The sequence below is a fragment of the Oxyura jamaicensis genome, chromosome 17 (genome assembly GCF_011077185.1).
Source record: "Oxyura jamaicensis isolate SHBP4307 breed ruddy duck chromosome 17, BPBGC_Ojam_1.0, whole genome shotgun sequence".
Lineage (NCBI taxonomy): Eukaryota > Metazoa > Chordata > Aves > Anseriformes > Anatidae > Oxyura > Oxyura jamaicensis.
The window spans coordinates 7570883-7589064 of NC_048909.1; the positions used below are offsets into that span (position 1 = coordinate 7570883).

Sequence of the window (18182 nt, forward strand, 5' to 3'; positions counted from 1 at the left end):
AAAGCTCTCGGGGTTGGGTTTGGGTTAGAAATGTGAGGTTTTGGGGTCATAAAGCACGGATGGGTCTGAGCTGTGTCTGCCCTCGCCTCAGGGGTGCGTGCCCCGCCGGTAGTGAGGCCGTACCAAGTCCTATCACACCCCCCAGTGGTGCCCTTGCTGCTGCTTCACTACCACCGCTTTTTTTTTTTTTCCTTATTTTTTATGATTTTTCCCCTGTTTCAACCGAAATCCCCCATCCAGGAAACGGTGGGGGCGGTGCGATGCGGCCCTGCTGCCCTCAGTAGGCACTGCCGAGGTTTTCTGAGAGGCTCGTCGCCCGTCCCCCAATTCCCTGAGGGGAAGCGGGGGCCAACGGCTGCCCGGCCGCCCCCGGGGGGGCTGGAGGGGCCCGGCCCGGTCCCTCAGAGGCTGATGGAGGGATACGAGGTGGTGCTGGAGGTCTCTGCCCTTTGGGAGAGGCTGTGGTGGTTCGGGGGGTGGGGGGGAATGGGGGTCGTCTGGGTCCTGTAGGGGGTGGGTGGTGGGGGTGTGAGCAGCCCCTTGGGGAAGGGAAGGGGAAGGAGGTGCTGAGGTGTAATGAAACAACGACTGTAAATTATAAAATACATTACACAGTAAGCTGAAGAGATTATGAGGCCCTAGGGAGTGAGGTAGGGTGATTCCCTCTTCAGCAGGAGGTAGGGGGAAAATGTGAGGAGGGGAGAGGAGACCTGAGGGGTGCGTGTTGTCCTGCGGGGAGCAGGAGGAGTGCTCTGTGTGGAGGGTCTCGGGGGCTTGAAGGGGGTTTCTCCCTGGTTGTGTCACCACTTGGAGCAAGATGCATTAATATCTCTTCTCTGCCCGGCAGGTAGTGGAGCAGCTGCGGCCCGGGGCGCTGGGCACAATGCTGGTAGTTGAATCAAAAGGAAAAAGGAGTGAGAGGAAGAAATATGTAATAAAGCAGGTGAGAAGGTGGTTGCTAGGAAAACGAGAGTTCGTCAACACTGTGGGCCCTTTTGATAGTAAAAGAGGCAAACATGGCCCGTAGCTTGGCCCCTGGGTAAGAGTAGGTTTGCATCTTACATTGTGCTGCTCTTATGGAAATCTGAGGAATTGAATCAGTTTACCAGAATATTGAGATAGAACTGGGGGGAACACTCTATTTAGGTCTATCCAGTGTGCTTTCACCAAAGCTTTCTGCTGCTTTGACAGTGCAGGAGGAGTGACTAGCTGTTGTGGAGTCACTTAAAGCTTTCTGTTCATCTCCCAAAACCAAGACTGTTCCAAGCATTACAGATTGGAGCTATCACTTAAAGTTTATGCCAATTCATACACAATTGCCAATTCTAATCCTCTTGGCAAGTTTGTACTTCCTTAAAAAATTGGCAGTTTCTATATTACAATCTCATCTTTGTCTTCTGTTTGTTTGGTACAGGTTGAATGCACTGAAGTAATACAAGCAAACACGGCCTTGAAGGAGGTATCAGTGCAGGTTTTCTTTACTAGCTTCATTTATAGAGACCAAAGACTTTAAGAGAACGAAGTGTTTATCTACAAAGATTGGCTGTGTAAATAGCCAACATACAGATTGGGTAGGACTGTCTGAAGGGTGTTATCCCTGCCCTCTGCTTGAGTTGAGGCCAGGATTTTTTATTAGTTCTTCCTATATTTGAATATGTAGATTCAAGTGGACAGCTGTTCTCAGAAGATAGTTCATTTTTTCAGAGCTTGTATTTGTTTTGTGCTGAGGACAAAGAGCAAAGCTCATCATTTTGGCCTTTAATCTGAAGGAGAAATATATTTTTATTTATTATTATTAACTTAATTTCTGTCAGACATGTTTCATTACATGTTCATTTCTCAGAGTTGGGTATTTCATGATGTGAATGTTTTGTCTAGTTTTCTTCCTCTGTTTTACCTTATTTTTGTGCAAACTTTTTTCAATGCCACACATAAGAAGGAACATCAGAAATACTGTTAAATTACCAACATCTGTTTAAACAAAATATGTGAAATAATATCAGATGAATTAGTCTCACAGTGTCCAGTATGCATGCTATGTGCAGTGGAAAATGAGGGAGAATATATATCTGTAAAAATGCTTCATCCTGTTCAAGATAAGTGACCTCTTTATATACTGAGACTGTCTTTCCTGATACAGTTTGATCCAAATTGTCTGCTGATGTGTCTATGGAGATAATAGCTGTGCGAGCTGGAAGCGTGGCTCTTCTTACATTTCTTTTCTTTTTTTAATGTCTGCACAGCCACAAACCAAACTAGGACAGTGAGCTGAATTCCTGTTACATTTTTCATCATCAGCAAATTTGTTAAAGTCACTGGTAGTTGTTAGTTCCTTACACTGAAACCAATGTAAAGGAGATAAACATCTCACTAGTGCCATCATACTTTTTGTGGTTTGAGCTTGCATAGGGGTTATTTGAAATAACGCCTATGCTAGAAAAAACATCTTGACTTTCACATCCTAAGATATGTTGTCAAGTTCAGATGTTAGGAATTGGGGAAGGGGATTATTTACATACCGCGTCCCTTAGGATCTGTTTGTACCTTGAGTCTCACAGTGTTGTGTTGTTACAGCATTACACCGAGCAGACTCTTACTGAAGTATTTTCTTACACTTGTACATGCAAATATATAACAGAGCTTACACACAGAAAGGATTTGATCAGACATGCAACATGAACATGTCAGGAACTGGCTTAAGATATTATTTAAGGTCATTTTCAGTGGGAAGGAGTATCTAGCTATAGACTGCTTTCTCTCAGTATTTTTCTTCTATGCAGGCAATGGATTTGCTAAAACTTCATCATTCAAACATCTGTACTTACAAGGAGTTGTTTGTGACTTGGAATAATGAGGTGAGAATTAACTAGGATTCATTGCGTAAAATGTATAATTTTAAGCTGCTTTTGTTCTGTCTTCAGCATGCCTGCATTTAAACAAACAGAACTTTCATAGGAGGCCATAGGAAACCAAAAGTCCTGACTTGTTGATTTTCAGTTTTGATTCGGCAATCAGGTGAAATTCATGTTGGTTTTTATGGGTGTATATTTGACTTGGATTGTCCCACATCACTTCATTGGTAATGTTTTTGAAAAAAAAAAAAACAAACAGGTGCTCTACTTTTAATATAAGAAAGTAAATATTGTATGCTCTATGAGAGATTAAACATCTCCGAACACCTGCGTTTTGGTGAACATCATACCCAGTGGTTTGGCCAAGTCCTTGTTTTTATCTATCTTACTGGATATGTTATTACCTGCAAACAATTAGACAATCTTGGTGTAATGTTTTATTACAGATACCATCTCTGTTCCTTTGTCTGGTAATGCAGCACTCAGGCCAAGAAGATCTTTCATCTCTGATCAACACAAAAAGGCAGAAGTCAGAGAAAATAGCAGACATGGTAAAATGTACAAAAGAGGCATTTATTGAGCTGATGGAGTCTTGCTGTTTTTATATTTCTTCCTCTGTATTCACTCTTTCTCAAAAGGTTTTCCTCAAATCTTCAAAGCAGACTGTTTTGCTGAAGGGTGCTTTAGGAATTTATCTACTTTTTGCCCTGAATCACTATGAAATTTCCGCATCGACAATTAATTCTTTGTGTATCTTGCGCTCAAGCAATTAAATCTTTCCCTGTTTTACTTTTTTATCCATGGAAAATACAGATAATAGCAATTGTCTAATACAGAGATTAGCATATTTATCTGTTTGGGGAAACCAGTATTTCCTTTTACTCTGGGCCTTACTTCAAATACAGGCATTCTCTCTTGTTAAGTGTTGAATTTCTCTGTTACGTTATTGTGTTTGTGTTATATTTTCATGTAAGTACTTGTCAACAGGTGATGGTGAAGTTCCTGGGACAGATGGCGGATGCTTTGTTTTATATACACAACCAAAACATTTTGCATAGGTGAGTAGAAATCCTGTTCTCATTGTCTGATAGGTCATTGCTTTTTGCAGTGACTTTTGGTACAGTGCAGCTCTTCATTTGATAAGTGATGAATTTTACTGGACAAAAAGGGGGGACTAGGAGATAGAAATTCTGCGTTTCACGTGTAGATTAATTTTTTTGTGACTTCTGAAGTCATCTGTTCCTTGAATTTTGTCTCTAATTAGCTGTTTGAAATAGGTGTTCTCTGTTGTTTTGAATGTGAGGTATGATTATTAATATAAACATCAGAATATTGTCTGCTCAGCGATGCTTACATTCTGGTGGCTGTGATGGACAAGTTATACTTTGTGTGACTAAAGTAAAGTCAGCCATTGCATTCCATGTTCAGATACATTTTGTTGTAATCGCAATTTCCAAGGCATTTCACAGTAAAGGAAGAAAATTATTTTCAGTTGAATACCCCTTGTATTTCAAAACAAAAAACAAACCCCAAACTTCCTAATGTGTAGAGATGCTGGGGACCTGTAGTTACATATCATTAGATTCTGATTTCATGTGCTGACAGAAAATATTTGTGTTGCAGAAATCTCAAGCCATCAAACATTCTTGTGACTGGTGAAGATTCCTTCATGCTTTGCGACTTCAGTACAGAAACACTTATGACTGATGAAGCAAAATGGAAAATAAGAGTGGAAGAAAGTAGATATTTCTTTTATTTTTACTATATTTATAAGAGATTAATTTATGGTGGATATTGTTTAATCTCCAGAGAAAAATCAGCCGAAGAAAGAAATGTTATCTCCCTCCCCCTTCTCAGCATTATCCTTCTAAAATATGAATAGCATATTCACAGACAGTTGCCTGGAGCATTAATTGTGTTCACAGTTGAAAGCTGTCTATAAGTCTCAGAACTTCGCTGTAACAAATACAGTTGGAATCCTTCTTAGCTTGATGTATATGCAGTTACATCTTGAAAAATGATTTACTAGTTGTAGTGTTTCTTACTCTTTTGTAGCATATTGCCAGTAAAACAAACAAACAAAAAACAACAAAAAACACTAATCTCTGCTGAATATCTCTATTTTTAGACATAAAACTATTGCCTGCAGTTCATGTCTGTGCAATCAACACTGTGTATAATACAGTGTCAGCAATGTTACCATGGGGTTCTTATTTCAACAGATAGCAAGGCTTGGATGGCTCCGGAAACATTCAATTTTTGTTTCAGTGAGAAATCAGACATCTGGTCTCTAGGCTGTATTCTACTTGACATGATCACCTGCTTCATTCTGAATGTATGTAATAATGTTTCTTTATAGATTTAAAATGTCATGAGCCCACCAGGATATCTGTAAATTTGCGTGCGTAACCTCTACTGTTACTCTGCTCTTTACAGACGGAAGAGATCACTTCATTGCTGCAGGATCTCAGGCGCAATACCAGCCGTCTTGAGGGAGTTCTGCCACTGATGGAAAATGGAGATAACAGCTCTTTGCCTTTATTCCCAATTCTATTTATGATGCTACAGATTCAGCCCAGCATGAGACCCACAGCAAAGTAAGTTCTAGATGCTTTGCCTTTATTGTTATTTCTTGTCCTAAACCCCACATACGTTCAAAAGATAGGGAACGTTAGCTACTGCTTGAAAGGGATTGAATCAAGGTTGCTGATCTTACCGCCTTGACAAACTGAGTTACTACAAAAAGTCAAAGACTTGTTTTTCTTTTAGAAACAGGCATTCTGATTTGTGTAGTTGACCTGTTTTGAAGAGTTACATTATAAAAGCATGTTGCACACAATTTTTTGCATCTTGAGAATGCATCAGCTTCAGGATGCAATGTCATATTTCAGTATTGTATCCACTTTACAAACAATTAAATCGAAGCCTAAGTCTGGCTTGTTTACAGTAAGCTTTTTCATCAGCAGTTTTGAAGTAAACTGTGTAAGTTTTGTCAAAAATAATCTAGTCTTCAAAAAGCATTGTTTATTGTTTTATATCAAAATGAAATGAAACCTGCAGAGATATTTCTGCAACTTACCAGTTCTAATTTATTGGTACTACTTTTGTCTCTCATAATTCTAGGGATCTGACTGAAGTTCCATTTGTTGGGGAATGCCTGATTGTTGCTGGTTCCTCATTAATAAAACAGAAAAAGTCTTTGTCTCCCTGTATAATAGATGTGCTCCTTGAGGGAGGAATCGAAAATGTTCTAGGTAATAAGGAAAATAAGATGAATTTGATGAATTCATGGTGATTTTTGTAGAAGACAAACCAATGTGTTTTCCAGTCAGCATGTATTCTACTTGAAAAATAATTATTGGGTTCCCATTTTATTTGAAATGGAATGGGATTCTCTTTGGAGCAAGAATCACTGCATAGCCTTTTCTAGAACCTCCTAAGTTTACCAACCATGGCTACTGTGTAATGGGGTCAGAGATCATTCCTCAGAAAATTGGGAACCACACTTACTTTGTCTGCATTCTAACCTGTTTGCCAATTTATGCCAACAAAAGGTCTACTCTGCCTTTTTTCTTGTAAGGATGAGGTTGTCCTAATATGAAAATGTTGTCCAAATAATGCATTTAAAGCCCCTAGCCCTGCTTTAATTCAATACTTCAACAGTTCCACAAAATATGTGTGAAATACAGAGATCATAGAGATGAATCATAATGCTCTAATATTTAATGATTGATACTTAGGGAGAAAGAGTTTCTCTTTCAACAGTCACAAATTTGTTATTTTCATTTATGTGAATTCACATCTTGCACAAAAATAGATAAAATTTGAGTGATTTTTTTAAACTGTTTTGTATAAAATGATTTATTTATTTATTTTTAATGTAGAATTCATGCAGGCTTTCTGGGATGTAGAAGAAGCACAGGCTAGAGCCATGCAGCGCCTTGCCAGCTTTGTAGGAGATGGAAGTGGTAAGGTACTGCTTTATTCATTTATTTATTCTGCTCTTTCCTTACCTTTTGAGATAATGGGAAGAGGAAAAAAAGTCTCCTAACAATGAGAATGAAATTGCTGACTTCTATTTTTGACTTTTGGAACATACTGAAACAGACTGCTAGTTGATGTGATTGTGTTGGTACTTGTTTGTAAATGCTTTTGCTGAACAGCGACATGTTTTACTGGACAAGAACAGGCTCTGGAAAAAAAAACGGGATGTTTTAACTGACAACCAAGGGGAATGGGCAAACTGACGTTTGCTGAGGAAGGTAATTCATATCAGCATGGGGATAGATTGCGGGTAATGCCTAGGGCTGTGAGACTGAGTGCAAAAGCTAGCTCCATGTGTCTAGTTTCCGTGTGGCTAGTAAAGCTGTGTGAATGAACACTATTTTCTCTCGCTTTCTGCACGTTTTTTCAGATCTTTCAGATCAAGATTAATTTATTTAAAGCACTGGGTTAACTCAGTTTATCAAATAGCACTGCATTTTTGTGACAGCATTTTAAAACCGGCATTAGCATATACTATTAACACACAGGGATGTTCAATACCTGTAATCAATAAGGAAAGAGTAAATTTTTATTTTTTTTTCCCCTTAGAGTTGCCAACCTCTTCAGCACTGTTATTGAAGAAAACTTTACTGTTCTTTTCATTCAAGAATGTTGTTTTACTGTATCCCATCCTTTACAGGGACTCAAATTCATTTGAAACCAGAACTCTGGTGTTTTTGATGCATAAACATCTACTGAGCAATCGACTGCGTAACTGAATGTTGTTTCGAATCATTTCTCTTCCCCACAGCCTCGCCCTATCTGCCAAAATTCACAGAATTGATCACTTTTGCAATGAAGGCTCATATAGATTCCCTCAAGTTACAAGTACATGGTTGCAATTTATTGATGGAAATTCTTACTCAAGGTACAGTTACGACATTTCCAACTAATGCTGGATAATACAGCCTGTATCTTGTAATGTTAGATGTAGCAGGTAAGTTTTGAAATGGTTTCAGTAATAATTTTAGGGGATAAATTTAAGGTAATAGAGGAATTTAGCCAGCTTTAATAAGAGCCTAGATTCTTGGGGGCTTTCTTTAGGACTGGCATATGTGTATTCTGTGTCAAAGTGTAAATTTTAAATCCAGGCTACTGGTCTTAGTCTACCAAGTTTGTTTTCATGTTACAAATAAGAGATTTTCTGTGCTCTGGTATTTGACTTTCAAAGCATAAAAATACAGACGACATTTTGCTCTCTTGTGTTGTCCATTCTGTCAATTTCTTGGCATTTTACTCCAATAACGCCTGATAATGGTATAGGATTGGAAGTAATAAGAAACGTATTTTGGAAGCAAGAAAATTTGAAATAATTTTGGAGTTGTTATGTGAAGAAATAGTTGAGTAGCTGTTAGTTGAATGTTTACGTATGGAGAGAGCAGGAGTTTCAAACTGCATTCAAAGCCACTGAAATTTTTGTTGTTCTAATGTTTACTTTTGACAGCTCTAGAACAGGATGTGGTGATGACCCTGGATGAGAATGTGACCATTTCTCTGTTAGAGATAGTGAGAAAACACTCTGAAAATGAAGAGCTTCTTTCATTGATCTGCATGTTACTGATGATGATTTCAGCCAGCGGTGGGTCACTTTGTTCATTTTTGGAGGAATATTCTTATTTTTCCGCTTTGATAATCTAATCCAAGATACAATGCAGAACTCATGACTTCACTGAGATGTGGATGCCTGTAGATAATAGTTTGATAGGGGTAATAGATTTCATACACTTTCAGGTGTGTTATGAATAAGTTACACTGCTGAGGCTTCAGGCTCTTGCTGAATTGTATGTATTACAGAGCTGTGCTGTATGACTGTTTTGGAAACAAATATAAACTGTGCAAATAGTAGTGCTTGGGAAAATGAGGGCATAGAACCTGGATTCTATTTTCGGCTGTGCTGGTGAATTGAAACTTCTGCTTCTTTTTTTTTTTCTCCAGAGATTGTAATTGCTAAATATTTATAGTATTTTTTGTTTGCAGTGTCAATTCAACAGTCATCACAAGACCGTTTGGAAAATGGTCACAGAATTTCACAACAAGGGGATAATCTGAAAAGACTAGTTTGTACAAAGTGTTCTGAAATGTCTACATTTATACAAATAAAGTTACTAGCTAAGACCAAATTTTATACCTTATTTACTAACTGAATCCAATCTTTTTCTTTCTTTTGTCCTGCTCATGGTATCATATTACCTGTTTGGTATCACTGTTTAAATATGGTTGGTAGTGCAGTTTGTTGCAAGGACAATGAGAGGGGCACAAATGCTAGGTTTTATACGCTGTCTTTTTCTGTGCTTTTCAGAAATTGCAGCAGAGAATCTAAAGAAAGCTGGATTAATTTCAGACCTTCTGTCAATTTTAAAAAATTTTCTTCATAATGAACAGATCTGCCTCTCCACCTGTGCAGTTCTCTGGAGCTTGGCTGTGAGCGGTAAGTAGAACCCAGCAAGCATTGTGCCTGGACTCAGGTGATGGAAATGCAGCAGGTATTGTGCCTAATTGAGTTCAGACATTTGTGTTGCTGTGACTGGATTTTTCTTACTTCTCCATTCTGTAGAGATGTCTCCACAGCACTGCTAGAATAACTTTAAATGATCAAGAGCCGACCCCTTTTTATGGGATCACACTGGGAGTTTATGGAGATTTGTTTCTCCAATGTGTTCTTTTATAGGTGTTGTGTTCTAATGGTCAAGGAAGGCTGAAAGCATAGAGTGTGCATAATTGCACTTGGTGTGTTTTGTTTGCTTTGTGTGATAATCTGCCTATTTGATTTATGTGACCAGCTAAATACCCATCCTGTGAATGTTTTTCAGTCCAAAATATTGTTTTGTTTGGTTTCCTGCTGCGATGTCCAAGTGTATTTTAAATGGCAGAGGAAACTAGTTCCCAGAGAAGTTCAGCTTTCTGCAATAAACACTACTATTTAGTAGTCCTGTAAAATCTCATTTGCATGTTTTGGATTTCTTCCCTCACTGTTGACCATATTAAAATAATGCGGCTTTACTCCAGTGCCATCACCCATTAATCTTTTACTAATATAATTTGACTTATAATGAGCTTGTGATGTTGTTACTTGATTAAATAACCCTGCCTGTTGTGTTTCCTTTTTGTTGTGGTAATTCAGAGAATAACGTGGACCAAGCGTTGCTGAAAAGTGCTGTCCCCGTTACCACTGCGGTCATTCAGGAGCACCTCCAGAATGGAGCAGTTACAGAATCAGCTTGCTCAGCTCTGTGGGCATTGTCACTCCAAGGTGTGTTTTCCCAAGGTGTTTATCTTGTCCCTTGTGCATGGAAAAGGCTAGTGTAACACCGCTGTCAGTAGATTCATGAAATACAGGCTGCTTGGCCTTAGCAGACTCTGCAGATGGCAGCAGAGTTAGAAACATGCATCCTCTTAATAAACCCTCCCTGTATTTGCTCTCTGACACTGTAATGAAGCTATTTTTGATTATCCATAGTGATTATGTAACTAGATACTGCTGATGGATTCAGCTCACGATAAGGCTTTACCGGGTCTATGTTACTATAATGCAGGTTTTCACTTTCTTTCTTTATAACATTTGCTGCATAATTAAAAGAATACAACTTCAGAAACAGAAGTTGTGATGCAGGCATGTGTTTTAAATGTTTGTATTTTTATTTTATTTTATTTTAAAGGTTGCTTAACTGAAAATGACTATGAGCCCACAGCAGTGGTTCTGCTGGAGGCACTTAGGATGAACCTGAAAAGAGCTGTCCTGGTGAAGAATGCCTGCCTGGCATTAGCAAGCCTTCTAAGGCTATCTGGTAACATTCAGCAATTAATTTTTGTTAATTGCAAATCACCTTGAAGGTGCTTCTGCATAGTTCAAGAGTTCATAGTGGGATTGAGATTGTCTTCTGCTCTCCTGAGTTAATCTTTTCTTGCAGAACTGGAAGGAGAAATAGTGAAACTGGAAGTGCAGATTTTTTCTTCCCATGGAGCTGGCATGCATGTCTGAGTAGCAGTAGATCAGCACAGTCTCATTTATTAGTAACTTCAGAGTGTTTTCATATTTTATTTACAATGTAAAAGGGTGGAGCTGAAAGAAACAATAATTATGTCTGCCATGCGTGACAACATCTGCTGCATATATGGTTTTCTACTTGGCCAAATATGCTTCAGAATAGCTTTTAGGAAGGCTGAAAAGAATGGACATGATTTCCTGGAAAAATACGATGTGCTGACAAGGGCAGGGGACTGGAAAGCAAATAATGCAGTCTGCAACAACCGATTAGCCCAGATGCATTTGTCTCCCTTTCAGAATTATCAGCTTTCAGATTTATAACGGATTCAAAAGGCAGTGGAATAAACCTGATCAAAGAGGCCTACCACTTTCACTGTGATGATCCAGAAGTGGTGGAAAATATCTGTATGCTGATTAATGAGATGGTTCAGTATGGTAAGATGGTGGTGTTATTTATCCAGTCTCCTCCCCCACCCCTAAAAGAAGTAAAGAAAAAGCAGCTGCTCAGGCAAATGAAGTTATTCTCAGGAAAGACTCACTGTATATCTAAGAAAGGAGGAAGAATTGGAATTGTATATTCATCCGGTACTTTCTTGTCCTTGAATAATTATAAAAAGCCCCTGCAATTTATTAATTTTATAACTTCATTTTACCTTGGCTTCTGTTTGTATAGATCCATTCCCTTACTACTTTTCTTTAGCCCCTGCTAAAACCATTGGAAATTGTACCAGTAACTCTAAATTATGCTGTTCCTTTACATTATAGATGACATTGTGCTGGATATGGCGTCCCAGAAAATGAAAGAACTGCTGTCTGAAATCAAAAGCCGTTTTCCATCTAGCACGGTATGTAGAAGATACTGGGACAATAAGGGGTGTGTGCTTAATATGCTACACTATTTCTGGGTATGGATTTCATCATTCTCAAATAGGTGGAATTACATAGTATAGAAATTTACAGAAGAATTATGCATAGTGTGAAGAGTGAGTTGTAAGAATATTTCTATGTTGAAAACAACTACTGGAAGACACAGTTGACTTTTATGCTCTATTTTTTAAAACAATGTTTTGGTCTCTTGCAACACTACATTGCATTAACTTACTACAGTTTTCATACTAAACAGGCTGAAGTTTAAATGAATACGACATAATTATATAGCATTCAGTTACTTTCTCTTTATAAGAGACACTCTTGAAAAAACAAGAACCAAACAAAAAGTGATAGTTTGCTCGAAGGGTTAACTTAAGTTATATTCCAACACATAGTTATATTGAAAAAAAGATAACTATTGAAATACCAGAAATGGGAAAGTTATTCATGCTATTTAATGTGCTATGCTAGTATTTCCTTTGCAACAGCGTACTGTCAAGTAATCAGCAATAAAGTTTTTTTTTCAGTAAGCCTATGTCACTGGTTAGTCTTACAACCTTGCTCTTCTTAGTTAGGCATGTAGTCTGCTTATATAATTCCTCTCAGAGAGAGGCCTACAAACTTGTTCTCTGGTGTCTCTGCACCATTTTAATGAACAGTGCATCTATAAAGCAGTGCACGTAAAAAAAAAAATCACGAATTAGAAGAAAGCTCCCTCTTCTGTTGTAAATGCAATTTGTTGTTCCCCACGCCACCTGCTGACAGACAATACCAGAACTCATTCTGGCAATTCAGTGTGGGGCATGCCACTGCTAAATCTCTGAAACCCATTCCTTGCCACCTTCCACTATCCATTTAGATTATTTAAATCGCAACATTAGCGTCCAATCTGATAATTACAATTGCTTTGGATTTTGCAGAATCAGACCTTACATATGTTTAAAACATCAGTCGCTTTAACGGTCTATGTTAAACACGATGCTCTTTATTAATTTAGAAGTATAAAAATAATTGAAGCAACAAGGTACTTATTTGACAATTCTCGTATTTCTCTCCAGGAGATAATGACCCTTGTGGATACAGCACTTGTGAAACTGCAAAAGTAAAGTAAACATTTTTTGTATATAAGAACAAATCTTGTAGACTTCTGGTTCAGATATATAAGCCTGGATCCTTCTGAAATACTTTGAGAGGCTTTTCTCACCAGAAAGATTAATATTGGACCTTTAATAATACATAAACAAGTTTATGTTCCATTGGTTTAGTTACAACTGTGACACTAACAGCAGTAATTAAGAACTTGCCTTACTTTGTAGACTTTAGAAATATCTGAAATAAACATTTTAGCCTCGGGAATTTCAGTAAAGCAGTAACATTTTTTTTCCTACATTTATCATAATTTAAAAACTCTTTTTTCTTAAACTCAGTGTATATTTCCTTTGCAGAAATTGAACTGATGAAGTAAGTGACAAGTGCAGCCATTTGTTACAAGTGTTGTTGAAACACAGGAGTAGGCGTTAGGCATATATCCTATCCAGAAAGGGGATACTTCAGCAGTATTCTTGCATGGCAGAATTCATGTACCAGGTTGGAAGTGTCATCTGCTGTTTTTTTTGTTTGTTTTTGTATTATTTTATGAAATAGCTGCTGTTGGTTCTGAGTTGCTCTCTCTAAATTTGCCTGGAATCTGACAAGAAAACAGCAAATGCTGCAGATAAAAAACACAGTGTAGAATCATTCAAGTTTTACAGTTTGTCTTTAGATTTGTTCTTAATAGCAGCTTCCCATTGCTTTTTCTCAAGGGTGTACAGTCTCATAGCTGCTTGCGCATCCTGAACCTAAAAGAAAACAGAACATACAGAAGGCTTAACAAAACATGGCTGATATGGTTGAATAGCATTTATTGTTAATAAACAGCTACATCTCCCATCATCTTAATTAATAAATCCCTTCAAGTAACACTTCATAATCTCCTTCCAGATCTAGAAGCCCTAGTGTGACTAGTGGAGGGGAATGAACATGTATGGCCCACCATGATGCTATGCACTTCCTTCTCTGACCGTGACTTGGAAAACCATTATGGAAAAATGATCTTGGAAGTACCTTCAAAATTTGCTCTGCTTTTTCAGTTCATCCCTCTGTTGTACCTCCATTCTTTCAGTGGATAAGAGAATATCTACTGAGAATAGGCTCTTGCTCTTTTATCTAACCTGCCATCAGTGCAGAATGCTGCTTTTAAACTAAGCAGTTGATACTTGGGATTTTACTTTTTTTTTTTTCTTTTTTGTTACTAAGTATCTTAAATTAGTAAGAATTAGTATTTAAACAAAATACAGTTGACTTGTGCAAAAGAAGTTTATGAAAGTAAGGAAATAATCCAAATGGTATGAGGCACAAAACAGTACGCGAGCTTAGATGGCGGTCTTATTATGTGATGGTGTCCAAGCAGAGCTTGCTAACTTTCATTGAGAGGACAGAATGAAGCCACAGGATTCTCAGCTGAATCCTGATCCTAGAGCTGATGTGTACTATTTTACTGATCTACCCAAAAATGTATGTTCTGAAGAGATACATACCGAGCTGTGCTCTGATGTCTGCACTTGAACATCTAGCAGTCTTTCACAGAGCAGCTTCAATGATGGCCGTGCAGACTGGAAATAAAAAAGATTGAATCATGCTGTCTCACACGCTTGAAATGTATAGATGTGTGTATATATACAGCTTCTGTTGGCGAACTAGCAAGGAGAATTTACAAATTACAAGGATTATGCACATTTGCATGCACTGCTAAGAGGGTTTTCTATGTATAAGCATAACCCTAAAATTTACGTTTGGGGTGTTTTATTGTGAGAAACAAACTAAGTATACGGTTATGAAACTTAAAATATTGCCCTATAATCTGAACCATTACTCCTGCAGTCTAAGTAGAAATTTGAAACCATCGGGATTTTTTTATATCCTTGTACAAAATTATTAAGAGGGATCACATAAGCCTTAGTGTAATTAGAACTGTACCATCTTATGTTACTATCCAGAACAGTGTTAAGAAGACCATGCAAGTGGTAAAGAATGGGAGAGGCACTGAATTTTGTCTACAGGTATTACTGGTAATGTTTGTAATGAACTAAGTGACATTGCCATATTTCAAACACTAAGCAAGCATTCAAGTAGACTTGTTTCAGGTAGGAAAAAGAAACAGAAACAAGTGGGGCAAGCTAGAAGCTGGGAGTCAGCAGCCCAGGAGTCAGTTAATCAAGGTATTCATTCCTTCACATCAGTCTCTTACCTTGACTCTCTGTCTGAACGGTTTGTATTTTTGTGTGTCACGCATTTTCTTCTTAGGATGATCAAGAAATAGGACCTGAAAGAAATCGTATTTCTGGTCTAAGGAGTGCTGTTACATGGAAAGTAACCAAACTTGAACTTTGGAGGCTAAGCAAAGCCTGCAAAGGTTTCTTTCACTATGCTGTTTCTTCTCTGGTTCTTTAGTAACAAAATCAGTGTTATTAAGTCAGCGTGAAAGTTGAAGTGAATCATGCAAGTCAATAGGGCTATACTTGGTGCAGTGTATAAGGACATGAAATTGAGCTAACAATTATAAAGCTGTCGTTTCTAGGAGTTCAGAGAGTTCATCTGACTAATCCAGGAAGATATATTAGAAAGTTAATCGATTTTCAATGTTTGGAGCCTTGTCTTCAAAGTAAGGAATTTGCAGCCACGTACCTTTAGGTCATTCTGTAAAGCATGCCCAACTAAAATCCTTCCATTTATGATATCAGCAACCTCCTTCTGAACTGTTTTAAAATCTTCACCTAAAACCACCACACAATTAAACCACCTTCTGTTAGACACGTAAGACACTGTAAGAAAGCTACAATTAAAACACTGCATCTTTTTTTGTGAAGGCAATTGTATCTTTGGGACTGCAGTTATATGAATTTGTATTTGACACTGAAACTTCTTGCCATGAAGAGCACAACACTAAAAGGAAATCAGCTTACATATTATTCCCACAGCATAATTAACAAGTGAATTTCATCTGGGATATCAGTGACCATTCTGTAAAAAAGTACTTCTTCCCACATTTTTTCCTAGTGTTCAGACTAGATTTTATTTTCAATTTTTTTAACATAAGTCTAAAATTTTTTCAAGTTCAACCAATGAGGCTTTTGTGGTAGCCTATTAAAATTGCCTTCCTTAAAGAACATTTTTGGGAAAAAACTCCTACCTGTCTTTATGTTCTCGGGTCGTATGCCACTAACAGCAGTTCTGTAATCTGTCACCTCTTCGGTAGGCTTGACATACTTGTCATAAACACACTTTCCAAACTGGTTCACAATGGACACTCGGGCCACAATACTGTCTTCACCCTTTGGTCCCACTCCCACCATCTCACAGTCCATGGCTACTGTTCTTGTCAGACTGAAAAGAAAAAAGGACAGCTTGGTGACACACCTGTTACAAGGACTGCACAGTGAAGTTCAGAAGGTGCATGCATTTTCACAGGGAGAACTCAGCAGTATGACTGGGTCAGTAGACCCAGGGGGATGCCAGCTTACATGTTGCCTCTAAAAATTGAGACTTAGAAGAAGAATCTTGATGCTTCCCACTGGAATGCCACTCACCCATCAGAAGACTTTTCTTTAACCAGCACCCGTTCCACAGACTGTTTGGATTGGCCTGTTTCAAGTCCCAGTTTTCTTCTAGCAACTTCTGCTGCTTCAGGTCCTATTGCCGCTTCAATATCTTTTGGATCAACGTCATCAAACCAGATGTCAGCCCTGGTAAGTACAAATTTAATTACATTAAATAGTTTTAAAGTGGTTTTGCATCTTTGTAGTGTAAGAAAAGCAGATTTATTTTTTAATCAAGATATCAGCTCTGAAAAGTAGGCTAGTGCTGTCATCTATGCAAGTTTGTTGCCGAGGAGGGGCACTGTTTATCTTATTTCTCCTAAAGTACAGTCTGGAAGAGTGCAGCTATTTCAAATGTAATACTCTGTACTCCTTACATACACCTCCTCAAATAAACATTCAAATACATGCATGATGCCTGAAGTACTCACTCTTTGGGCTGCTGCTCCACATCTTCAGCTTTCCTCTTCTTATGTTTTACATCACCCTTCTCCTTTTCAATATTGCCATTCTTCCTTTTTACCTTGCAGCCTTTTCCATTGCTTTTGGTGCCATTTAAATTCTTGTCCGTTTCAACCTTCTTGGATTTTGGCTTAGCCAAAGGAGGATTGTCTTTAGCAGAACTGTTGTCCTTTTTATTTGTGGATTTGGGCTTCACATTCTTGTCCGTTGCAACCACCGTGGATTTTTTCTTATCCAAAGGAGGACCATCTTTAGCGGAACCATTTTCCTTTTTGTTTGCAGATTTGGGCTTTACCACGTTCTCATTCCCATTGCTTGCTGGAACTTGTTGGCTGTTCCCCTCTTTGAGCGGATGCTTCTTTTTGGTGTGTGTTTGATGTGCAGAGGTGGACTCATCCAAGTTCTTTGCCTTTTGTTTCAGTAGCTAAAATCACCAAAAGAAAAAAAAAAAAAAAAAAAGAAAACAAGATTATCTCCCTGCAATTCTACCTTGCTGTCATTTGTCAGAGTACTCCACACAACACCTCAGTGTGAAGCTGACCAAGACTCTCTACCTGGCTGAAGGAGCATTACTGCAACGGCACCTCCCAGACCCCTGCGCGTTATTTTAACGCAAATACATATTTTTTTAATTACTATACGCGGTGTGGAACTGCGCTAGCAAGGAAAACGACAGCATCACCTCGCCCTCACCTCCTGCAGCGCCTTCCAGTTGGCGGAGAACTCCTGGGGGCTGCGGGGCAGGGCCACCGCCATCTTAGGGCCCTGCGGCGCGGCCGGCTTCGCGGGGCGCCGCCAGAATTTCTTCTTCTTGCCCTTCCCGCGGGCCCCGGCGCTCGGCCCCGCCGCCCCGGGCTCCGCCGGGCCCCGTTTTGCCATGCGGGGACGAGGAACGGGAATCGAAGGGGCCGCGGCCGCCGTTTCCTCAGCGCCTCGCAGCAGCGGCCCGGCGGGGAACGAGGCCCCGCGCTGCGGTTCCGGGCGCCGGGGCCGGGTCTGCGCTGGCGGCCCCTGGCGGCTGCGGGAGCGCCGGGGCTGAGCCGCCCGTGGGGCGAGCCCTGAGGAGAGGGAAGCTTGGGGATGGAGTTTTAATACAGCTGGGGCTTCAATAAAGCTGGGGTTTTTACGAGAGTGTTGTCTGTGTGCTTGGGGGGCAGGAGCCGCGGGCTGGTGGCTCCATGAGGGCTGACCCGAGGCCTTGCTGTGGAAGTGGGTGGCAGCGCCCATTGTATGCACCCTGTGGAGCTGCCATCAGGGCCGGGCTTGTGGCTTTGAGGTGCTGGGTCTTGCCGTGCCTCTTCAGTCTGTCCGAGGCCACCTGTGAGGCTCCAGCAT

General features: G+C 39.4%; 2 protein-coding genes across 11 annotated transcripts; one reads left to right on the forward strand and one right to left on the reverse strand.

The window, feature by feature from the left end:
• The first annotated feature begins 287 nt into the window (after positions 1-287).
• On the forward strand, positions 288-14463 carry STKLD1 (serine/threonine kinase like domain containing 1). 8 transcript variants are annotated; one of them, XM_035341890.1, is made up of 20 exons: positions 288-426; positions 848-943; positions 1415-1459; positions 2781-2855; positions 3299-3403; positions 3837-3910; positions 4476-4591; positions 5075-5187; positions 5289-5449; positions 5976-6106; positions 6737-6820; positions 7648-7764; positions 8341-8475; positions 9196-9324; positions 10018-10146; positions 10553-10681; positions 11179-11316; positions 11647-11726; positions 12810-12853; positions 13555-14463. In XM_035341890.1, the coding sequence occupies exons 1-20, from the start codon at positions 412-414 to the stop codon at positions 13568-13570; spliced, it is 1932 nt and encodes a 643-aa protein (XP_035197781.1). In that variant the 5' UTR covers positions 288-411; the 3' UTR covers positions 13571-14463. The 8 variants fall into 8 exon arrangements, with proteins under 8 accessions (XP_035197781.1, XP_035197782.1, XP_035197786.1 ...); XM_035341891.1 differs by having other exon boundaries at positions 3840-3910; XM_035341892.1 differs by having other exon boundaries at positions 306-429; positions 3332-3403.
• Positions 12715-17914, reverse strand: REXO4 (REX4 homolog, 3'-5' exonuclease). Of its 3 annotated transcripts, none has more exons than XM_035341899.1 (8): positions 17541-17912; positions 16817-17271; positions 16377-16532; positions 15980-16173; positions 15475-15563; positions 15038-15112; positions 14328-14418; positions 12715-13589 (listed from the first exon to the last, which is right to left on the reverse strand). In XM_035341899.1, the coding sequence occupies exons 1-7, from the start codon at positions 17724-17726 to the stop codon at positions 14371-14373; spliced, it is 1203 nt and encodes a 400-aa protein (XP_035197790.1). In that variant the 5' UTR covers positions 17727-17912; the 3' UTR covers positions 12715-13589; positions 14328-14370. The 3 variants fall into 3 exon arrangements, with proteins under 3 accessions (XP_035197790.1, XP_035197787.1, XP_035197789.1); XM_035341896.1 differs by having other exon boundaries at positions 14328-14402; positions 17541-17910; XM_035341898.1 differs by lacking the exon at positions 12715-13589 and having other exon boundaries at positions 14409-14486; positions 17541-17914.
• Between the last annotated feature and the right edge of the window lie 268 nt (positions 17915-18182).